The sequence below is a fragment of the Atractosteus spatula genome, chromosome 5, assembly GCF_055471065.1.
Source record: "Atractosteus spatula isolate fAtrSpa1 chromosome 5, fAtrSpa1.hap1, whole genome shotgun sequence".
NCBI classification, from domain to species: domain Eukaryota; kingdom Metazoa; phylum Chordata; class Actinopteri; order Semionotiformes; family Lepisosteidae; genus Atractosteus; species Atractosteus spatula.
In genome coordinates this window covers 9,417,690-9,438,531 of record NC_142710.1, presented here as the reverse complement: position 1 = coordinate 9,438,531, position 20,842 = coordinate 9,417,690, and the positions used below count along the sequence as shown (strand labels likewise).

General features: G+C 42.5%; 2 protein-coding genes across 9 annotated transcripts in view; one reads left to right on the top strand and one right to left on the bottom strand.

Moving 5' to 3' along the window:
• Nucleotides 1-20,842, bottom strand: part of LOC148834015 (butyrophilin subfamily 1 member A1-like) — a 318,969-nt gene that overhangs the window by 178,502 nt on the left and 119,625 nt on the right. The window contains exons 1-12 of one of the 8 annotated variants that reach the window (XM_088916241.1): nucleotides 18,088-18,391; nucleotides 17,264-17,338; nucleotides 14,342-14,689; nucleotides 13,699-13,965; nucleotides 11,524-11,631; nucleotides 9,949-9,966; nucleotides 9,634-9,660; nucleotides 7,577-7,609; nucleotides 7,444-7,470; nucleotides 6,845-6,871; nucleotides 6,248-6,274; nucleotides 3,991-4,821 (exon numbers count right to left, since the gene is read on the bottom strand). The exons of 4 other annotated variants lie outside the window; for them this stretch is intronic. In XM_088916241.1, the coding sequence (XP_088772367.1) occupies nucleotides 4,274-4,821; nucleotides 6,248-6,274; nucleotides 6,845-6,871; nucleotides 7,444-7,470; nucleotides 7,577-7,609; nucleotides 9,634-9,660; nucleotides 9,949-9,966; nucleotides 11,524-11,631; nucleotides 13,699-13,965; nucleotides 14,342-14,689; nucleotides 17,264-17,338; nucleotides 18,088-18,097 (1,515 nt within the window). In that variant the 5' untranslated portion in view covers nucleotides 18,098-18,391 and the 3' untranslated portion in view covers nucleotides 3,991-4,273. Of the gene's footprint in view, nucleotides 1-3,990; nucleotides 4,822-6,247; nucleotides 6,275-6,844; nucleotides 6,872-7,443; nucleotides 7,471-7,576; nucleotides 7,610-9,633; nucleotides 9,661-9,948; nucleotides 9,967-11,523; nucleotides 11,632-13,698; nucleotides 13,966-14,341; nucleotides 14,690-17,263; nucleotides 17,339-18,087; nucleotides 18,392-19,008; nucleotides 19,303-20,842 lie in introns of those variants that run through there. 3 more of the 8 variants (XM_088916233.1, XM_088916242.1, XM_088916238.1) reach the window with 3 other exon arrangements.
• The window catches only part of LOC148834017 (fructose-bisphosphate aldolase C-like), a 62,704-nt gene that overhangs the window by 8,813 nt on the left and 33,049 nt on the right, over nucleotides 1-20,842 (top strand). The gene's annotated exons all lie outside the window — the stretch shown is intronic.

Here is a 20,842-nt window from a genome sequence, read left to right as displayed (position 1 = left end):
TTACAGTATGCTCCTATTCTTTTTATGCTCAGCTACTAAGATTTCCCTTCAGTGGTAAAATTCAATATCTACAACGGGCACAGTAAAGACGTTTACAGTAAGTCTTTCTACGACAGACCAACGGACCACGAGTGCCCCTGTCGGTCAACCAATCACGCACCGCGGTATCCCGTGTCATCATACCTGCGGTATCTGTACTGCGGTGTCTGTGCCGCGCACTTTGAATGGCTGCATCTGTAACTGTGCTGTCCTGGTAGTTGTAGACCCTACTGTGTGATGTCACTTCCTGTTCCATGTTGTGCCTTCTCTCTCCTTTTTGCCTCTAATATTGGGGGAAAAAAATAAATAAAGGTAACCCACAAATGCTGGATTTTGAGTTTTATGGGGAAATGTCAAATTGTTTTGCTTCTGGAGCAGTAAGTGTCTTTACTAGGACAGGAGAACTTATCCCTGTCTCCTGCGGTCAGTGAGCTTGTTACTGAGTCAGGAAGTCCAGCAGTGATGTGGATTCAGGATCACTCCTGAGACTACACTGTGTAAATGAAGAGTGCTGGAGGTTCGAGGGGGCTGTCTCACTCCTGGGCTGCTCAGGGACAGGTCGAGCAGAAGGAAAAGACTTAGTGTTTCGGCTGCAGAGTCTCTTCAGGCCTGAGGGAAGACGAGGAGAGCAGGAGAGTTCTGTGCTGGTGTCCTGAGACTGCTGTAGGGAGGAGGGGGTCAGTCCAGCTGGCTGTCTCTTGATTTCAAGCAGCTGAACTAGAACAGGCTAAACTCAGGCTCATAACTGAGGTCCTTAGGCGGTTTCCAATAGCGTTAGTGATATTAACAGGCAGCCCTGAGCTTGATAGCTCTATTAACCAGTACTGAACACCACAGGAACACCGGTCAGCTCAGATACTCGACACAGCTGGGGCTGATGCTGACCAGCACACACTTCCACAGGAAGAAGCATTAACAGATAATTCCCCTCCGGTGTGTTTGAGAACAGGAGAGACAGGAGTCCTCTTGTGTTTGTGTGATGACAGGAGTCCTCAAGTGTGTGTGTGTGTGACAACAGGAGAGACAGGAGTCCTCAAGTGTGTGTGTGTGTGACAACAGGAGAGACAGGAGTCCTCAGGTGTGTGTGTGACAACAGGAGAGACAGGAGTCCTCAGGGGTGTGTGTGACAACAGGAGAGACAGGAGTCCTCAGGGGTGTGTGTGACAACAGGAGAGTCAGGAGTACTCAGGTGTGTGTGTAACAGGAGTCCTCAAGTGTGTGTGTGACAACAGGAGAGACAGGAGTCCTCAGGGGTGTGTGTGTGTGTGTGTGTATGTGTGTGTGTGTGTGTGTGTGACAACAGGAGAGACAGGAGTCCTCAGGTGTGTGTGTGACAACAGGAGAGACAGGAGTCCTCAGGAGTGCATGAAAACAAGAATGACCATGTTTAAGGTTTTATTTATTTTCTTTGGCTATTTCAAGTAGAGAGTCAGAAATGGACTGTAAAGCTGGTGTCACCACACTGCAGGACCTCAATAGAAAACTGAAAAACACTCTGGTCCCTCTTCCACAGTGATCTTGAGTGTGAGGCTCCTCTGTTCATCTCCTCACACACTGGCTGACCCTGACACTGAGACTCATGGGAGAACCAGCTGTGACACTGGGCAGAGAGAACTGAGACCAGTTCTTCAGCACAGGGACATTAAACTCTAAAATACATTTTCCATGCAAACAAGATTCTTCTCAAAATCACGTGGCCCTTGTGTGCTGAGAACCAGCCCTGTGGTTTGGGGGATATTGAGAAGAATAAAAACCACACTGTTATCTTCATGAGAACTGAGACTACTGATGTAGAGAGGAACGTCTTCATGCTGGACCTCAGCAGACCTTTCTCTCATCTCATCCTGAGTCTGCAGGATACAGTGTGTCTATATATACGATGTGACCACATTCCACAGACACCACCAGACAACTTCTGACGAGCTGAGTACAGACCAACAAGAACTTCTGAGTTGAAGTTCTGAGAGTTCTGTGAAAACCAGGAAGGTGAAAATGATTTTCCTGAACTTCCTCTCGGGGTTATAAATCTTAGACTTATTTGAAGATTAATGAGTTTGAATAAAATATAGTTTGTTGAGTTTAAAAATTAACTTAGAATGTCAATAACAATTTTGTGTCTGACCTCTGATGTTGTTTTCTATTTAGAGATTATTGATAAACTTTTGAAGCACTGTGTCTCCTTTCCGGTTGTGTCTGTTGATCACTGAAGGATTCTCTGTGATCTCCTCTCTCACTGTGTCTCCTGTCCTGTTATGTCTTTTGATCACTGAGGGAGTCTCTTTGATCTCCTCTCTCTCTCTGTCACTGTGTCTCCTGTCCTGTTCTGTGTGGTTATTACTGAGGGATTCTCTGTTATCTCCTCTCTCACTGTGTCTCCCGTCCTCTCTGGTGAGACTCTTGGCTCTGCTCTGCCTGCTGTGAGAGATCACTTGTACTGAGACTCAATAAAGCTCCAGTCATTCACACTCCTGTCTGCAGTGATTTTATTGGTCTTGTGGTCCAGGTCTGTTTGTAGTTTGTTCCGTCTTTCAACTGACTTTCCCCAGTTTTACATTCGGAAGGGACTTCGATGGAGTTTTTACATTTGTAAATGAGCTTCCAGATCATTAGGATCACAATGCAAATGTAGAAATTAGACAGTGTTTCGGTAGACAGGCTCGACGCAATGGAGGTGTTCAGGTGCAGAAGGCTGACTGTACTTTTTCGAAAGGCAGAAGTCAAGACTAATTTTTCCTTGACTGACGTGACATCGTTAATGACTGTACAATTGTAACGTGGAGAAAGCAAGTTTAAACGCTGCAAAGGACCCAGTGAAGGTTTCTTCCCTGTAACTGACCTCCCTGTAGCTGGTGGGGAGCTGTGTCAGCATGCGTAGGCTGCAAAGGAACCAGGAAGGGTTTATTCCTGCTGAAAAGCAGAGAAAGGAAACTGCAGAGATAATGTAGCAGGAGAAGAAAACCCAGGAGGCGGGAGAGGGGAGAGGGGAGAGGGGAGAGGCAGAGAGACCATTCAGAAGGTGCTGCAAATTGGAGGGGGGGAGAGAGACGTGTGAGAATAGAGACGATTACAGCACGTTTTGTTCCAAGGTAGAAAGAGGGACAAAATAATGAAAGGAAACAAATATACATCCCAAAGTTACAAAAATAATCCCTCAGATACTCATGATGCTCATCCTGCTGAATACATGAACTGCCGAAGCAGTGCAGTAATCTCCCGCTGCAGTCTCTTGTGTTTTGGGTTAGTTTATATATATTAAACACAGCTGAACACAACACCAGGAATGAGTTTAACTTCACTTTTTACTTGAACAGCAGGTCTGTCGCCATCTTCTAACTCGCCTGCTCTAGGGAGCGTCTCACAATTACCACACTAACCAGCGCACAAGGGAGTGTGTGAAAACTACCTCTCACGACACAGTCCCTCTGTGGACAGAGAATCGTCCACATGAAATGTCCAAACGGCAGGACGGAAGACAAGACTGACACAGAGCCCAAGTTTCTGTCCGTGAAGAAAAAAACTCGCCGCTGCCATAAACTTTTGGGCTTCCATATGAAGGAAAACAGAGCTTCACTGGCCGATTATCACACTTCATTGGGAACCAAAGACCCGAAAAAAGAGTAACGGACACAGCGCGTCCACTTTCCCCTGGGTCAGAGATCACATCAAACTTCCCTCACACTAAGCAAAGCTCCACACAATAAACCCCATAAGAACATAAAATACACAATACTGAACATGCTGATGTGACCCTGACTAAGAGGAGCCGGGTATTAGACTGGCTGTAGCTGCTCACAGACACAGCGCTGCCTACAAACTACAACTCCCATAACCACCCTGAGCCACTTCCTGTCTGCGTCACAGTCCCTATTCCTCCTGGCTGTGGTGACGTCAGCGGGTCCCTCCCCATTCTGGCAGCTTCACAGTCACCAGCACGCGCAGGAGAGACTCACATGGGATTTCATTTTTAAAAGTTTATTTTCTCAAAATTAGAAAAAAAAACACGGGAGGGTTTCCAGAGATATTTACAAGTCAGGAGTACAGCCGGCTGGTAGCGCCTTATCTCGCCCTCTCTCGTACATGTTATTTTTCCCCGTTTAATTTTTTTAAATATAAAAACCACATCGTCATCATCTAAAATTACTATTTTATTGATGACCTCATCTCACTACCCGTCAGTAAACCCGTCTCCCAGTAAGAGCAGTGGACAGAGAGCTGGGAGAGAGTCAGCCTGTGTTCATGAGTCAGTGACGGTTTTAATCTCCACACTGACAGCAGGCAGCAGCTCAAGGTCTTTATAACGATCCCAGTTACCGAAGACAGGATAGATCTTCTCCCCCTGAGGGAAGACCATGTCAGTGAAAGTGTAGACATGAGCTCTGGACTCCACTGTGTAAAAGGAGACCTTCCTCTCCTCAATATCCACACACACCCCCAGCTTCCTGGGCCACAGACTGAGGGGGAGATCAGTCTCAGGGTCAGTGAGAGCAGAGAAACCATAAGGCTCAGAGTACAGACACCAGTAACCCTGCTGGGGAGAGAAGCTGATCCCCCCTTTCCTCTCTGCAGACTCTCTGGTCACTCCTATTCTCCAGCTGTTGTTCACCTCCACCTCCCAGTAGTGTCTCCCTGAGGTGAAGGCCTGCCTGCTCACGACACAGCGCCAGAGATCAAATCTGTGAGGATTGTCAGAGAGACTCTTCCTCTCTCCCAGTCTCACTCTCTTCCCATCCTCAGACAGGCTGAGCTCACAGTGAGCTGTATCAGGGTCCAGAGTCACAGCAGCTGGGGAATAAAACACAAACATCACAACAGGCTCCTGCCGATCACAGTCCAACTCAACTCCATCAGACTGTGAAATGTCTTTGTCCCCAAACACACCGAGAGAGAAACACAAGTCAATTACTAATGACTGCTCTTCCCTTCCAGAGAAACGACATCTTCTTCACTGTTTCACTAGTGTTACACATGGGAGTGATCCCAATATCCTCTAAATACAAACATTAAACACTTGTTTTCACAGCGATGAAACTTCATGTTTTTAAACGACATTATTAATAAACACAGGACCGACCAGACTGCAGGAGAAACTACAGCCCGACCACTCGCTTTCAAACACTTCACAACCCACCACAGCGACCTGTATACTGTAAGAAACTGGACAGCCTGTCTGTTAAACCGGTTTATTTCAAATCCCAGTTCAGCAGCTCGTTCATCTTCTCTGAGACCATTTTCCTGACGACGCAGAATAAAAAAGTGCTGAATTCAAAGACTGCGTAACGCTCGTTTGTTACAGAAAAAAATATAATGGAAAAAGCAAAACCTTGCTGAGATATAAGAAAGCCTTCCCACTTACTTTGAAAATGCGAGGAAATATCCAAAGTGTTCAGTTTAAAGCAGAAATAACACATCCAGAAACCCGGAGAGAAAGACGAGAGAAACAGAGGCGCTCATACTGACTTCAGACTGCTCGCGCTCACTGTCAGCCTCTCTGATAGGAGACACCAGCTGTCAATCAGTGAGATCTGACCACTGACAGACGGGGGGTGGGGCTTATACATGTTCAGCGCGAATGGGGGTTTTAATCAATTCAAGCAGCTTTATTCGCATGACTAATGAATACTGACTTAATACTCTCCTCATACTTAATATTTCAGTGTAAACTATTAATACTTAATACTGAGTAAATACTACCCTTTGCCTGTCTGTCTGTCAATCTAGTGAAGATGAAAGATATTCCTATCAGCTCTTATTTTTTTACTCCTGGAGCCTAGAAAGGCTTACACAATGACCTACTGTACATGATTTTATAAAAACACTTGAATTCATTTCTGGACTCAGAGCACCTTTAGTTCAGTGGAAACTGAAGCTGACTGATATTTTCACTTATTCTGTGTAAAAGAGATTCTTCTCAGTTCTTTTTTTTTTTAGTTTTCTACACTGTCAGTCCCTCCAGGAAAGACTCATACTGGACATTAGACTGAAACACAGGATGGAGAAATTCCCACCATGAATCTTTGATTGATCTTCACAGCCCACTGAGATCACATGTAGGATGTTACAGAAACATGGGATTGAAATACATCTCCTTCTGTTTACACACCAGGAATGATCATCTCACATTAAACAGATCTCCTGGACTCAAGAACTCAATAACCCCAGACACTATGGCTTAAAACATGCATCTGTCATCAAGAAGAGACAGACCTACCTGCAACACTGCACAGCCACTGCCATTCTGAAACACAGCAATACAGACACTGTTAATCACAGTCACACACTGGAACACAGAGATACAGACACTGTTAATCACAGTCACACACTGGAACACAGAGATACAGACACTGTTAATCACAGTCACACACTGGGACACAGAGATACAGACACTGTTAATCACAGACACACTGGAACACCGATATACAGGCACTGTTAATCACAGTCACACACTGGAACACAGAATTACAGACACTAAAAGTTAAAATTACAAGAATTTCAGACATACAGTATCAGTATAAAAGATCAGGAGCTCAGCTTCATTTACACTGAAACCTCCTTTATTGCTCATGTTCCAAGAATTGAAAAAATACATTAGTAATATAGAAATATTTAAGAATGGACTTCTGTGATGTATTATTTTTATGGTTTATTGTTAGTGTTGCCCAGGTCTTCCTGATCCAACAGAATTGCCCTTTTGGGAGCTCCTGTCCCCCAGTTCCCCAGTTTAAATACCCCTCTGTCCTCCACACACACTGACAGGGAGAGAGCTGGAGCCCAGCAGGAGCTGTGACTTTACACACAGTGGACTTACGCAGGTCAGGGATGGGGCTGCCTTCACCTGTACAGAAGAAAGGACAGGGTCAGTACTGAGCTGTAGTGTCCTGGGGGACACTGTGTCCAGCACAGACAATACTGGGGTTATACCCCAGACAGGTGAACAGGGACACATATTATTATCATATTATTCTTATTTTGTAGGCTCACGAGGTCAGCAGTGAAATAGTGTTCTTACCATCAGTTGTGTAAATATTTTAATAACTGATTTTGTTATCTCTGTTTATTAAAATGCTCCACTGTGTAGGACTCATGATTTGTACCCATGACATGTAGTCTCCTACAGACTGGGAGCTTTTCATAGTAAAAAGGTTTTGATTTAGGTTGTGTGATTTTATACCTCAGTCAGTCCAGCACAGACATGGTTCCACTGGCTGAATGACAACATGATCACTGTGAAAGGAGATGAGGTTTTCCACAGGAATATGATGTGAACCTGCAGTGAAACTCAGTTTACACTGATTCACATTCTCCTTACTCTTTTATCAGTGTATTTCTCACCAGGAATCAATACTCATTAATATTAGTGCTCAATAGCAGTACTGTGTCTGTATCTTCAACAGGAAACAGACCTACCTGCAGAACTGCACAGCCACTGCCATTCTGAAACACAGAGACACAGACACTGTTAATCACAGAAACAAACTGGTAGTAAGATGTCAGTAAAATCAGTGCCGTCAGTCAGCAGAGTTTCACACAGTGTACATACGCGATTTTGGGATAGGAGCTCGCTTCACAGCATCTGCAGAGAAAGAGTAGATCTTTATTGTATTAAAGACCATTGTTGCTTCTTACCTGTTATTATACCAGAATTTATACTACAGTCTGCAGTCAGTTCATTTCTGTAACGAACAGTTCTTTCCGGACCCTATGTGGACGACACAATCCGAAGAAGTGGGGAAACACTAGGAAAACGTCATACAGGATTACAGGGCTGAAAACAGGGGGGGCGTGTCCAAAGTGCGCTGGTGCACGGGGAAGGTGTGGCCGAGGCAAACAATCCAGAAGTAATCCATAGAGGGAATCCAAAAACACAAGAATAAGTCCATAGCCAGGTGATCCATCCAAACAAGGAATTAAAACCATGAACCGGGTCGGAACCGGCGGACAGGGAACGGGAACAGAGGTTAAAACCTTAACGGGACCAGGCGCTTCCTGGATGAATGTCAGTGCCTGGCTTTTAAGGTGGGAAAAGGTGCACAGAATCAAATCCAAAGTGAAAGAGCCGGAGTGCCCTTAAGGAGGAGGGACTACAATTGTGACAATTTCAGGATCCCCAGTCTCCACTGCAGTGTGATCAGAGTGTCAGTGAGTGTGAGCAGCAGTGGCTGTAAGACTGGAGTCTCACTCAATAAGACTGAGCAGCACAAGGCAATAAGACACACAGACACATCACAGGACACCCTGGAGTCTGGTGCTTGAGCCACTGAGAGAGATAAGAAAGAAACACAGTCTCCTGTCCACAGCAGTGAGCCGTCTTTGACTTTCTGTATTGACTGCTCTAACACTGCCTGACTGACCAGTATCACTGACTGAGTGTCCTATACCCACAGTGACCAGTATCACTGACTGAGATACAGAGATGTCCTTCTCACTGGTCACACCGCCTGATCTCTGGACATCAGCTGGACAGTGAGAAATGACCAGTCACACACCATGGTGCGCACATGTCCACACCAGGCCTGATCCAAGAAGACTGACACATAGACAGTATCAGTCTGACACAGACAGGGGCCCAGCTGGCTGAACACAAGCAGTCAGAGCAGTGTCACACTGCTGAGCATCTATTTTCAAAGAAGGGGACCCTATGCAGGTATGATCACATGTAAACAGCGAAATCCAAGGTCAAGGTCTTAAAACTAACAAAAGGTCAAAAACCAAAAGGGAAATTTAAACTAAAAAATCCAAGACAAAATCCAGAAATCAAGGTGGATAAAGCAAGCTCAAAATCCAAAAACCTGGAGGGTGTCTTGGGAAGATATCACAATGAAAGAACCATGTAGCTCTCAAGGTCTAACCCACTACTGAGCACTGTGGACACAGAGCAGGGTTCAAGTAGGCTGGAGGGGAGGCCTGGTGATGGGTTAACGAGGTCTGATTAACCTACTCCTCCCCAGAGCAGATGAGGTACATGCAATCGGCTTGGGTGCCCTCTGGTGGCAGGATGCCGGTACTGTAACAACCAGCTGTGTTGTTCCAGCACTACAGACACTGTGTGTAACAGCAGGACACAGGCAGGACCCCCACAGTGTCAAGATACAGACTGTGCACTCAGGACAAGGGGCTGATGGCCTGTTGTCAGTCTGAAAGGAGACTCTTCAGACAAGAGTGGAGAACATGTCTTTGACTCATTAGAAGAGAGCAAAGAAGACTGATATTCATACAAGCAGCATTTCTTACTTTATAGCTTGTGCTGCCAGTTAGTTTTTTTCACCCATGCAAGGGGTCTAAAACTAAAGTTTTCATTAAAATATTAACTTTGAAAATGTGCATTGGGACCAAACTGAGAGGAAGTCAAAACTTATTTACATTGTTGTACAGGACTTTCTCTATTTCTCTGTAGCTTCTATTGCTTTTGTAAATCTTCACAACTGATCAAATACCTGTGTCTATTACTGAAAAAAATAAAAGAAGGATTCACTTCAGTGCAATATAGTTCGTTACAGAAGAGTACAGTAAACTGCAGAACAACAGTGCACTGAAATATAATTCATCAGTGTTTATATTGGTGGATCTGATATCTCACAGACACAGAAGATCACTTACCCAGTTCTGTGAGGATGACAGGAATGGCTGGAAATAATAAGACATGATTTAGACCATCAGAGCTCTGGTGTCTGATGACACTCAAATTGGTTTAAGTTTTCAATTTCAAATTGGAAGTTAATAGCTCCTTCCATAAATAAACTGTCAATTATAAGAAAAGTGTAAATACAGTATACAAGTTGTTCTACGTGGACCTTGTATTATAATAACATACAGTACAATTCGGTTAGAAACCTGGTCCAGGATCATTTACAGAGGAGCTCCTGCTGAAATCACTACAGGACACAGCACAGAGAGTCTGACTGATTTACTCACTATTGAGTTTCTCCTCCCCTGTAAAGAAACACAGACAGGACAGTCAGTGACACAGGACCGGGGCTGCAGAAGCTGAAAAAATACATTAGCCATGTTTTCTATTACACATATTCTATATTTCACTGAACAAAAGAACATAAGAGACAGAATCATTGCAGGTCGTTCTGCCTGTCTAGCCATACGTTTGACAGTAATTGATCCACAGATCTTATTTAACCCTTTCTGTTGTAAACTTCCACAGAACTGACCCCTCTTACCTCAATTCTCTCTGATAGAATGGAAAGTCTGTCACTCTCTCCAGGTCATCTGTGATTTCTGTGATAGATTAGCAGGTCTGACACTCTCTGCCATTCATCTGTGATTTCCCCTTTAAGGGTCCCCACCCCCTCCTGTCACATGATCAAGTTTGACCAATGAACACAGAGCTCATGAATACACTGTTCCAGACAGAGGGAAAGTCACTGCCATCAGGGGTGAAATAGACAGGAAGGGTTGGGGGGTCTTTGAATGGGCTTGACTATGGTGACAAAGATAGATACTCTGGAATCAGAGGACTGCACTGCTCTGTAAGTGAAGCATTAAACCACTGCAGCTGTGTGTGGTTGTCAAATCTTATTCTAATATTAAAATGTAAATATTTATTTACCTGTTAGTGCCTTTCTGCATTAATCATACTGTACAGTAGCAATAAACAATCTCATGAAATACAATGATTACACACAACTCTGCACAAACTACTGTACACTGTTTCACAATATTGTGTAACACATAAATATTTTTCACAGAATTATTAGAAATTGTGTATAAATAGTAATTAGAAAAAAGTTAATTTTATTTTACATGTTGCTTATTAAAAATATACTATACACAGAGGCTTTAAGAACATATTGTACTGTAATTGATAGCAATTGTAACAATCCTGGAGCCTGAGCACCTAACCTTCATCGTCCAGCTTGCCCTCTCCTCTCTCTGTAAACAGAGTCCAGTTTCCTCTCTCTGTCTCTCTGGCCATCACTCTCTCTCACTTTACCTTCTTCCTTCCTGTCCTATCTGAGTGACCAGCACGCCTGTGTCCCTAACAAGGACAAGAGGCCTGTTCACTGCACTCCCAGTCTCCTGCCTCTCTCGTCCTCCTGTGCAGAGGGAAACTACAGAGATTCGCTACAACATTTTGTATTTTCAAGACATGTGATCATTAGGCTAAGGAGGAAGAACAGATTAAATTAAGCCGTTTTCACAACTCTCACCTGTTGATTTGTTTTGAGTAGCGAAGGGCTGATTGTGGCTCACTGGTAAAATGCAGTGAGTTTATCTCAGGGTTTGATGTGTATTATAGATGTTTGTATTATAGATGGCTGCATCTGTAACTCTCCTGGAGGGTAGTTCTCTATCAAGACTAGAAGATGCTCTGGTTTTTGAGCTAAAAGTTTTAGTTTTTTAGTTCCTACTGGCTGCATTATTAATTGTCAGTTGTTATCAATAGTAATGTCCTGAGCTGCTCATACACAGAGGGATTATAAATCCTTCCTGACACAGACATTCAGACACACATGTCTATATATAATGAGCACATACTGTCCATTCTTCTCCACTGGATCACCAGAAGTACTGATGCTGCTACAGTAACAGCTGCTGTTAGGAAGAGAGTCACCATCCATCCTGAGGGAGCAGGGAAATAGTCTCCTGGAAAACAGGACAGGAATATTATCCCACAGGCACTGACACACAACTGTTAGGGTTTGTTACTGTCAGTGTGAAGTATATTTTTTTCAATTTCTAATATTATGTACACATACTGTAGAATTAATGTTTAGCTGTACACTGATTCAACCCTAAATAGACACCCTGAAATATTATACTCTTCTGGGAAATATTGTTTTAGAATCATTCACTTTTTATGTTTATTGTAGTAGTATTGTACATTTTGTATGGGTGTGAGTGATACTCCACTGCTCCTCTATTCGTACTGTCGTGCTGGTATGACTCTCTTTATTTGTATGGTTGTGGTATCACTCTGCAGTGGGTAGTATTATTCTGTTAGGGTCCATGTGTGTCAGGTCTCAGTTTTCTGTACACATGTCAACCAGGAAGCCTGGATCATTATGTCTTGTAAATGAATTTACAGCCTACAAACAGCATCAAGCAACATCACAATATGATGAATTTCAACTAATTCATATACATTTTATTTAAATGAACTGTTTTTTTTTCAAAACAGAATAGTATAATATGTGAAGGAGTTTGTTGGACTTCACAATGTTACATAGTGTCCTTCTTATAAAATGACATTCATATTACATTCATATAGTCCAACCCACACAGACAGCTGTCAGGTCTTCCTTATCACTGACCTCTGTCAGACTGGTCAAAGGTCATTAAACAGTCATGTTTAATGACAAACGACCAACTCTGTGTTTGACTACATCTGCCTGCGAGACAGATTTGATGGATAAACATGCAGTTTAGTTATCAGGAGCTGCAGACCACAGAATCAACAGAGAGATCTGTGTGAGCCAAGTGAGCCACCAGCACAAAAGACTACAGTGTGGAGCAGGAACATCTCTTTAGACAGGGAGCCATAGGACTGGAGCCAGTTGAAGTGTCTCAGTCAGGGAGACTGGTTGAGCCCAGATGCTGAATCACTCCAGTTGATGTGATGATGTCACAATGGAGCCAGACTGAAGCACAGAGCTCTGCTGTTGAGAGGCAAAGATCCAGTAATGACACCTGGATAATTTAAATAGTCACAGTGCTCTTCAAATGACTGAAGAGCATTCAGTAGTAGGAGACTGAGAGGTCTCCTACTAGACTTGATGGGTCTTCTGTAATGAAGACAGTTCAGTTCAGTAGAAAGCCTGTCTTGTTGGAATCTAGTTTGTGGGGTCCTGTGTGTTTGAAAACATCTTCAAGCTGATAGACTATGCCTGAGCACCACTGTATACATGTTATCTGCATTTGACTGTACCAGTACACCTGTCTCATGGATATTTTAGAACACTCTTACTGACACGTGATAATAAAGGGAAAGTAACACTTAACTTGTTTAAAGATAGAATATGAGAGAATAACATTGGTAAAATGGTTAAGAAAATGTGGCAGGAAATACATCACGACTGTCAATGAAATGTGAAGGAGAATTCAGGAGTTTATTTTCTTTTCTGTAGAGATTTGCTTTTGCATAAACTAATTTCAAACCTATATATTGTTTTCTTTCTATATTGCTGGTATACACAAGACAAATCTGTATACTGGAGAGAGGGGATCTCTCTGAATAGACTGACAGTTGAAGTCTGATCTTTTAGATTCTATGTCAACAATTATATGAAAAGAATTATATGAGAAAGATAATCATCAGTAGGTGTTACCAGAAAAAAAATAACAGAGAATATTGAAATTGTATCTGATCCAAAATAATACTTGTTCCTTTGCAGCATACTTATGCTGATGCAGCTACCCACCTGAAATTGATATGTTCTTCTTAATGTTTTTATAACAATAAATCCCATCATTTAGGCTTAACGACAACAGCACCATGACATAAGATGGTTTTATTATAATATAATTCATTCTAAATTGCTCAATTTCAATCAGCTAATTGATTGAAGCATATGTTTGTTCAAACATTTCAAGATATCTGCTTCAATTATATGGCTGAGAAGATTGTACTAGACATATACAAAAACATTTTCATATATAAAAGTGTCCACTATTAAGTCTACTATCTGAATGCGAACTCAACTCTGTACTCACTGGGTATGTAGAGCTGAGATTCCCAGTCTGCCTCAGGCTGTGTGCTTCTCACCAGGCAGGAGAAGATGTTGGACTCCTGTTTGACTGGGATGTAGCTGCTGACACTGAGGAACCCCTGACTGTCCGTGTCCACTGTGGGGGGCTGTGATGTCACCTCGTTTCCATCCCTGTCTGTCCAGATCACTGCAGGTTGAGGGAACCAGCCCTCTGATTTGCACAGCAGCTGGGCCTGATCTCCTCCAGGGGAGTGGAGAGACACCGACACAGCTGACAAGATTTAAAACATTGTCACATAGTCTTTCAAACTTCTGGAAACTGGAATACAGTATAATAATCTAATTTGTGTTATAAAGTGGCTCAACAAGTAAAGATGAGCTTATTCTTTTCAGGAAAACAAGACAGTTAAGTGTTCTGTTCAGAGTTTCTGAGTGAACACAATTCAAGAGAAAGTTTTGATTTTTCGCTTAAAACTTCCACTTTTAGAAAGTCTCACTTTCAAACATCTAAGGTCTGAGATGTTTGTCATGTGATTTGTCACTGCTGGGGCTCAGACTCATTATTATACTAATGTATTATAGAACTGCTATTATACAGCAAAACTATAATATCGTGGGTAATGATTAGTTAAATTTTAAACACTCACTTCTAACAGACAAGTCAATAATAGCGTCATCATCCCAGAGATCAGACAGCACCATGCATCTGTACCTTCCGTGATCAGAGCGGGTGATGTTTCTCAGTGTTAAAGACACGTTGCCTCTGGAGAGCTCATTGGAGAAAAGCTCTACCCTTCCCTTGTAGGCTGGGTCCTGTGTGTCAGAGTTATACTGGTGGTTCTGGTACAAACACACAGGGGCTGTATAATCTCCTCTAAACCACCTGATCTCCAGGTCCTCTGCACTGACTCTGGGTGAGAGGTAACAGGGCAGGGCAGCATCTTCACCAGGGGACACAACTACAGGAGCAGCTGGACCAACAACCTGTAACACCTCTGAAAGAGAAAGAGCACACAGTCTGCATGAGCCTCCCCCTCTACACAGCTGCTCACAGTGTGAGCTGGTCCAGCACTGTCTCAGGATCAGCCCCACATTGACCCCAGGAATGTCACTGGTGAGGATTTAGTGATGTTTTAGTTTAACCCACTTGGATTGATTGGAAACCCTCCTGTTGTACTGTCTGTATTTTCAAGCAGACCTATTATCCCTTTTTCAAGTCATGTGACTGCCTAGACAACACCTACTGTTTGCTTTCTCAGCCAGTCTGGAGGAAGGGAGGTGTAAAATGACATCTGTCTGTAGTATCTTAATACACCACAAGAGCTGCCATTTGAGCCTTTAAGAGGGAACTTTAGCAAGCAATTGTATTTTCTAAAAAGAATGTAAGTAGCATGTCATGATACCTCACAGCTGGGTCATCTAAGGAGTTTCTCACTGTATCATTTTTACATACATATGGAATTCAAAATGTCTTTCTGTTAGCTGAGTTTTTAAAGCCGGGCCTTTCCCCATGGCCCTGGTGCTTCTGAAGTGTTTTTCTGGAAGGCTCCTCTGTCCTGTCCCTGGGGCAGGAGGTTCTTCCCTGACCTGAGAATTGCCTGACTAATTATCTTCACAGTAAAGGGGCTTTGTGTCTGTGCAGCTCTTCTTCATTTGAGAGGAGGGTTAGAAGGAACTTCATTTGTGTTGCTGGGGCACATTAAAAACATACAGGTATCATAAAAACAAATCACACAATATTAAAAGTCAACAGTCTAGAGTGTTATACAATACTGTATATAAATATTGACATTACCCAACAGGCTTATTAAACAGGTGAATATATTATAAGGACGCTGGTGAAAAAGAGGAAGGAGGTGAGGAGATATGTCCCTGAATCCAAGCATCTCCTTTTTCATAGTGAAGAAGGAGACAGAGGGAAACCCTAAGACTTCAGCGGACTAATGGACGCAGGTGTGAAGCTGGACAGACCCGCAGAGACATGTCCTGATCCAGGTTGGAAAAGGATATACAGAGGGGATGATAGAACCCAGGAAATATCATTGTCTTTTCATACAGTGACCAGAAATGCACACTTACAAATACAAAAACTACAATAAAACAATCCTACAAGATGCTGTGTGTTATACAATAACACAGGTCTTTAAGAGTACGCTGTCTAGAGCTCACTATTCTACCACTGAGAGACACCACTGAGAGACACAACCTGCTCTGGTTGGAGATACTAAGAGACCCAAACCAGGATACTGAATGTAAGGACCGAATCTATAAAACATCTATAAATTGTTTGCAGTGAGGGTTTATGTACTGTTATTGATAATTATGGCTTTAGAGCTGTGAGTGTTCTTGTACTGCTATTGATGATTATGGCTTTAGGTCTGTGAGTGTTCTTTTGCTGCTATTGATGATTATGACTTTAGAGCTGTGAGTGTTCTTGTACTGCTATTGATGATGATGGCTTTAGGGCTGTAAGTGTTTTTGTACTGCTATTGATGATTATGGCTTTAGGGCTGTAAGTGTTCTTGTACTGCTATTGATGATTATGGCATTAGGGCTGTCCGTGTTCCTGTATTGATGAACCATTTCTTTTGTTTTAGTAACATTCAAGTGAAGGAAATGATCTTGGTACCACAGGCCTAAGCTGTCAAGTGTAGAATGGAGCTGTGTGGGTTCTAATGCCCCAGTATAGTGACGGGGACACTGCTGTCTTTCGGATGAGACGCAAAACTGAGATTCTGACTCTCTGTGGTCATTAAAAATGGCGTTTTTGAGTCGGGGTGTCACCCTGTTGTCCTGGCCAAATTTTCCATTGGCCGTTACCAATCATGGCCTCTTAATAATCCCCATCTCAGAACTGGCTTCATCACTCTGTTCTCCTCCCCACTGAGAGCTGCTGTGTGTGGGGAGCGTACTGCTGCACTATGGCTGTCGTCGCATCATCCAGGTGGGGCTGCACACTGGTGGGGGTGGAGGGGATCCCCATTACCTGTAAAGCGCTTTGAGTGGAGTGTACAGAAAAGTGTTATATAAGTGTAAGCAATTATTATTACCTGTGGACTGTCATCTGTGTGAGCTGAGAGCTTGAAGGGGACAGTGTGGATATTTGAGGCACATGGGAGAGTATTGTGGCTCAACGATCACATGAACAACTGGAGCTAAACTTGCAGACAATCCTGGACATTATCATGAACACAGTGGTTTAATGAAGGAAACAAGAAGGAAACGAGGAAGAAGGGGATGAGTGTGGCAGAGACTGAAGGGGTTAAAGGGGAAGACATGTCTGATCCCTAAGGAACACCCTTGACCAGCTCCATGCCCATGAGGAATTCCACTGGGCACACAGGAGCCTCACTGAGACATGGTTAGTGAAATTGTCTAAGGAGTGAGAAAAGGCGTTCTCAAAAAACAGCTCCAGACTCCCCTGTCTCATCCTGGGTGATTTAAACCATTAAAAGATGAATAAAGACCTGCCTTCATATTGTCTGCTTGACCAGGGCACAGAAAACAGCCTCTGTTACAGTCATATAAAAACATGGCTAATGAAATGAGAGAGTCTGTCTTCACTGTACCTGATACTGAAGCAGAGGACTGGAGGAGAAGCAACAGAGTCACAGAGAGCCACTCTGAACTGTCAGACTTCATACCTGCAATACAGAAACACTGAGATTAGTCAGACAGCAGACCTGGAATAATGAAAGACTCTCTGTCTCTCTGTATCTCTATATCTCTGATATAAAGAAACAATCTGATTAATCAGAATTCATCTCAGAATTCAGAATTCAGATTAGTCAGGATTCAGGAATTTTCTCTGACTTCTAAGAATGAATCTTTTAATGATAATTAATGTTTAGTCACACTTCATATTCAGAAATATGGGCCTAATCAATTACATAAATAAAAACTTCAGTCAGATATAATCTACAGTAGGAAAGAGAAAAAAGTCAGATATTTCAAAGTTAGCATTTCAAATAATTAAAGAAAAAACACCTGATCTTGGTTTACATTTAAAAATCAACTCTGATAGGACAATATTCATCTCTAAAATTAACACTCTGCTCAGATTTAATATCTTAGATAAAGACATATTCTAACTGGTAGCCCTTTCCTTTAAATTGCAATTGCAACACTTTGAATACTGAAACAGATACTTATTGTAAATGATCCAGCTGTAGTACAACAGTGAGGAGTGTCTCTGCTTCAGTCCTGACCTGACTGTTCACTCACACACTGCTGTACCTGACTGATCTCACTGTCACTCCAGCACACAGCAGCTTCAGTCCTGACCTGACTGTTCACTCACACACTGCTGGACCTGACTGATCTCACTGTGACTCCAGCACACAGCAGCTTCAGTCCTGACCTGACTGTTCACTCACACACTGATGTGTCTTACCTGATCTCATTGTCACTCCAGCATACAGTAGTTTCAGACTAAAGACTCCAAAACTGAATTTTCTTCAGCATATAGATCAGCATAGATCATATAGATCTTAGATCAGTGACTGTGTTGTCTCAGACCTGGTTTGTAATTATTATTATGTGCTGTAAGGTGAAGTCTTTTCTCCTGTTTAATCCTCCATCTTATTCACAGTAACTTCTGTTCACTGCTACAGGGACACAGTTCTCTTCCTTCTTTCACTTTACCTGAACAGACCTGTTCTTTCAGCACAGACTCACCCAGCCTGTAGAGCAACACTCCCACTGAGCTGAGTCTGTGTCTGAGCAGTGAACAGGGTCAGGAAAGCAGGTGGGAACAGGCAGAGCTTGAATCCTGTTTATTTTTTTGTTTCTGTCATTGGTGTTTTATTTATTTATGTTAATCATTTTAGTTATATGATTGCTGTGTTTAATTTTCAGGTGCTTGAGCAAAATCAATCTGTACCATCAATACCTTTAATTTTACTATGTACCTTGTGTGACACAATTCTGACAGCTCCTGACCCTGTGCTAACAAGGTCTGCTCACACAGTCCATAGTCCAGTTCACCCACTGTCACACGGCAGCAGTGAGCAGGACTCACAGACTGTACTTAGAGACAGTACAGTGAGAAGAACAGGGACACTCAGAGCTGTGGTCTGAGCTCTTTTCCAGAGACAGTGCAGTGAGCAGGACAGGGACACTCAGAGCTGTGGTCTGAGCTCTTTTCCAGAGACAGTACAGTGAGCAGGACAGTGACACTCAGAGCTGTGGTCTGAGCTCTTTTCCAGAGACAGTACAGTGAGCAGGACAGTGACACTCAGAGCTGTGGTCTGAGCTCTTTTCCAGAGACAGTACAGTGAGCAGGACAGGGACACTCACAAAATGCCTACTTGACTTCTGAACCCTCTTTATCACAGTAATGGACTATTTTCACTTCCACTTCCTGCTGTAATACTGAAAGGAGAGGATTGTGGGTAACTGGGCTGCTACTGCTGGGTGTGCTGTGATCAAGTGGCTCAATCACAGCTCAGTGTTCAAGAACACGTGGGACATTTCTGTTATCATATGAATATTGAAGTGAAATAAGAACATCAGTCTGGAGCCCCTCTCCCCTTCTCCACAGGCTGCAGGATGGCAGCACTTCTCTCCCTGAGAGGAGCCTCACAGAGAAGTTCAGCTCCTGATTACCTGCCTGGGAGAGAGTGAGATGTATTTTGTTAGCTCCTGTGATGTGGTCATGTGCCAAGAAGCCTGCCTGTTAACTGGGAAAACCTGTGGTATGAGGCAGAACTTGTCTGAAGGAGTCTTTGCTACTTTGAGGAAGTGGGATCTGAACTGATGGATAGGAGTAAAGATGTCCATGGAGTTAACTACTCCTCTGGGTCAATTAAGAGATTTATAAGACCAGTTGGAGAAAAGGGGTTTCTGTCTGCATCTAGGCTCCAGCTGGAAGGAGGGAGAGTGAGAGTTCCAGTAGGTGGTGCTAATTAGGCATGACGAGCAGCACCAGCAACGTGTTCATGTTTCCGAATAATCTGATGCAGGGCTGCACTACTCTGTATAACGGCCAGGTGGTGCAGTGAATCCTTAAAGCACTGCGGCTGTGTGAGATTGTCAGACAAATTGGTACATTATTAAATGTCTATCAATCCAATAGTGCTTTCCTGTGCTAATAAAATTGTATACAAACTGTGCTAGTAACACGATTTCTTCAAATATAAAGATTACAGACAGCTACAAATAATATACAGATATATAATTTTGTATATAGATATTTTTGTGGTAAGACAAGATATAGAATGTTTAAGTACACACAGCATAAATAATTATTAGTAAATGTGTATAAATAATAATTTGAAAACAAACAATTTTATTTTAGATTTTAATTATATTTGATTAAATATACATTATAAATAATGGCTTTACAACATTTAACATTTAATAGCGAATAAGCACATACAAACAAAAAAAGAAGTCAGATTAAAATAAGTTTTGAGTAATTATTTGAATTTGTAAGTCGCGTACTGTAAGTTGTGGATTCTGAAAATTCAATTAGGTCTTAGATATTATTCAAATAAAAGTTGTGAAAATACTCACATTTTACCTGCACATTTCTGTTAAATTGATGGTTTTTGAGATAGACATCATCCTAGGGGGCTAAACTACCTCTGTATGGGAGTAAAAAAGCCTTGAGATGTACATGTTATCGTATGGGAAGCCAGTGAACTCATGTCAGGACTTTGAGTTTCTGTGTTCTGGTTAGAACCCTACTGGCAGCATTGAAGGGTCAACCTAATAATATGGCATCACACTAGTCAAGCTACAGTGTGATAAAAGCACGTACTGTTTGAGCTGTCTTAATATGGAGTGGAGATTCTTAATTAGCTTAATTATAATAATTAATTAACTTAATAATTAATTTATCCATGTTTCTGAGATGGAGAAAAGAAACTCTAGCCACCCACTTCCACTGCAAATCAACATGAAGGTCAGGGGGAAAAAGTTCACTGAATTACAATATCTTGCTTTGTTACTGTGATGTTAACAGTGTGATCAGCTATATTAAAAGGGAACTGTGACACGTCACGATGAGCTCTTTTTAGGCCCAGTGATAAGGTCTTTGGCTTTGTTTATCTGGCAATAGTTAATAAGTGGCATTCAGTAATTTGTGGTTTTCCAGTGTTTCATTTCATTTTCTGAAAGCTAATAGACTTTTCTTCGTGGTGCTC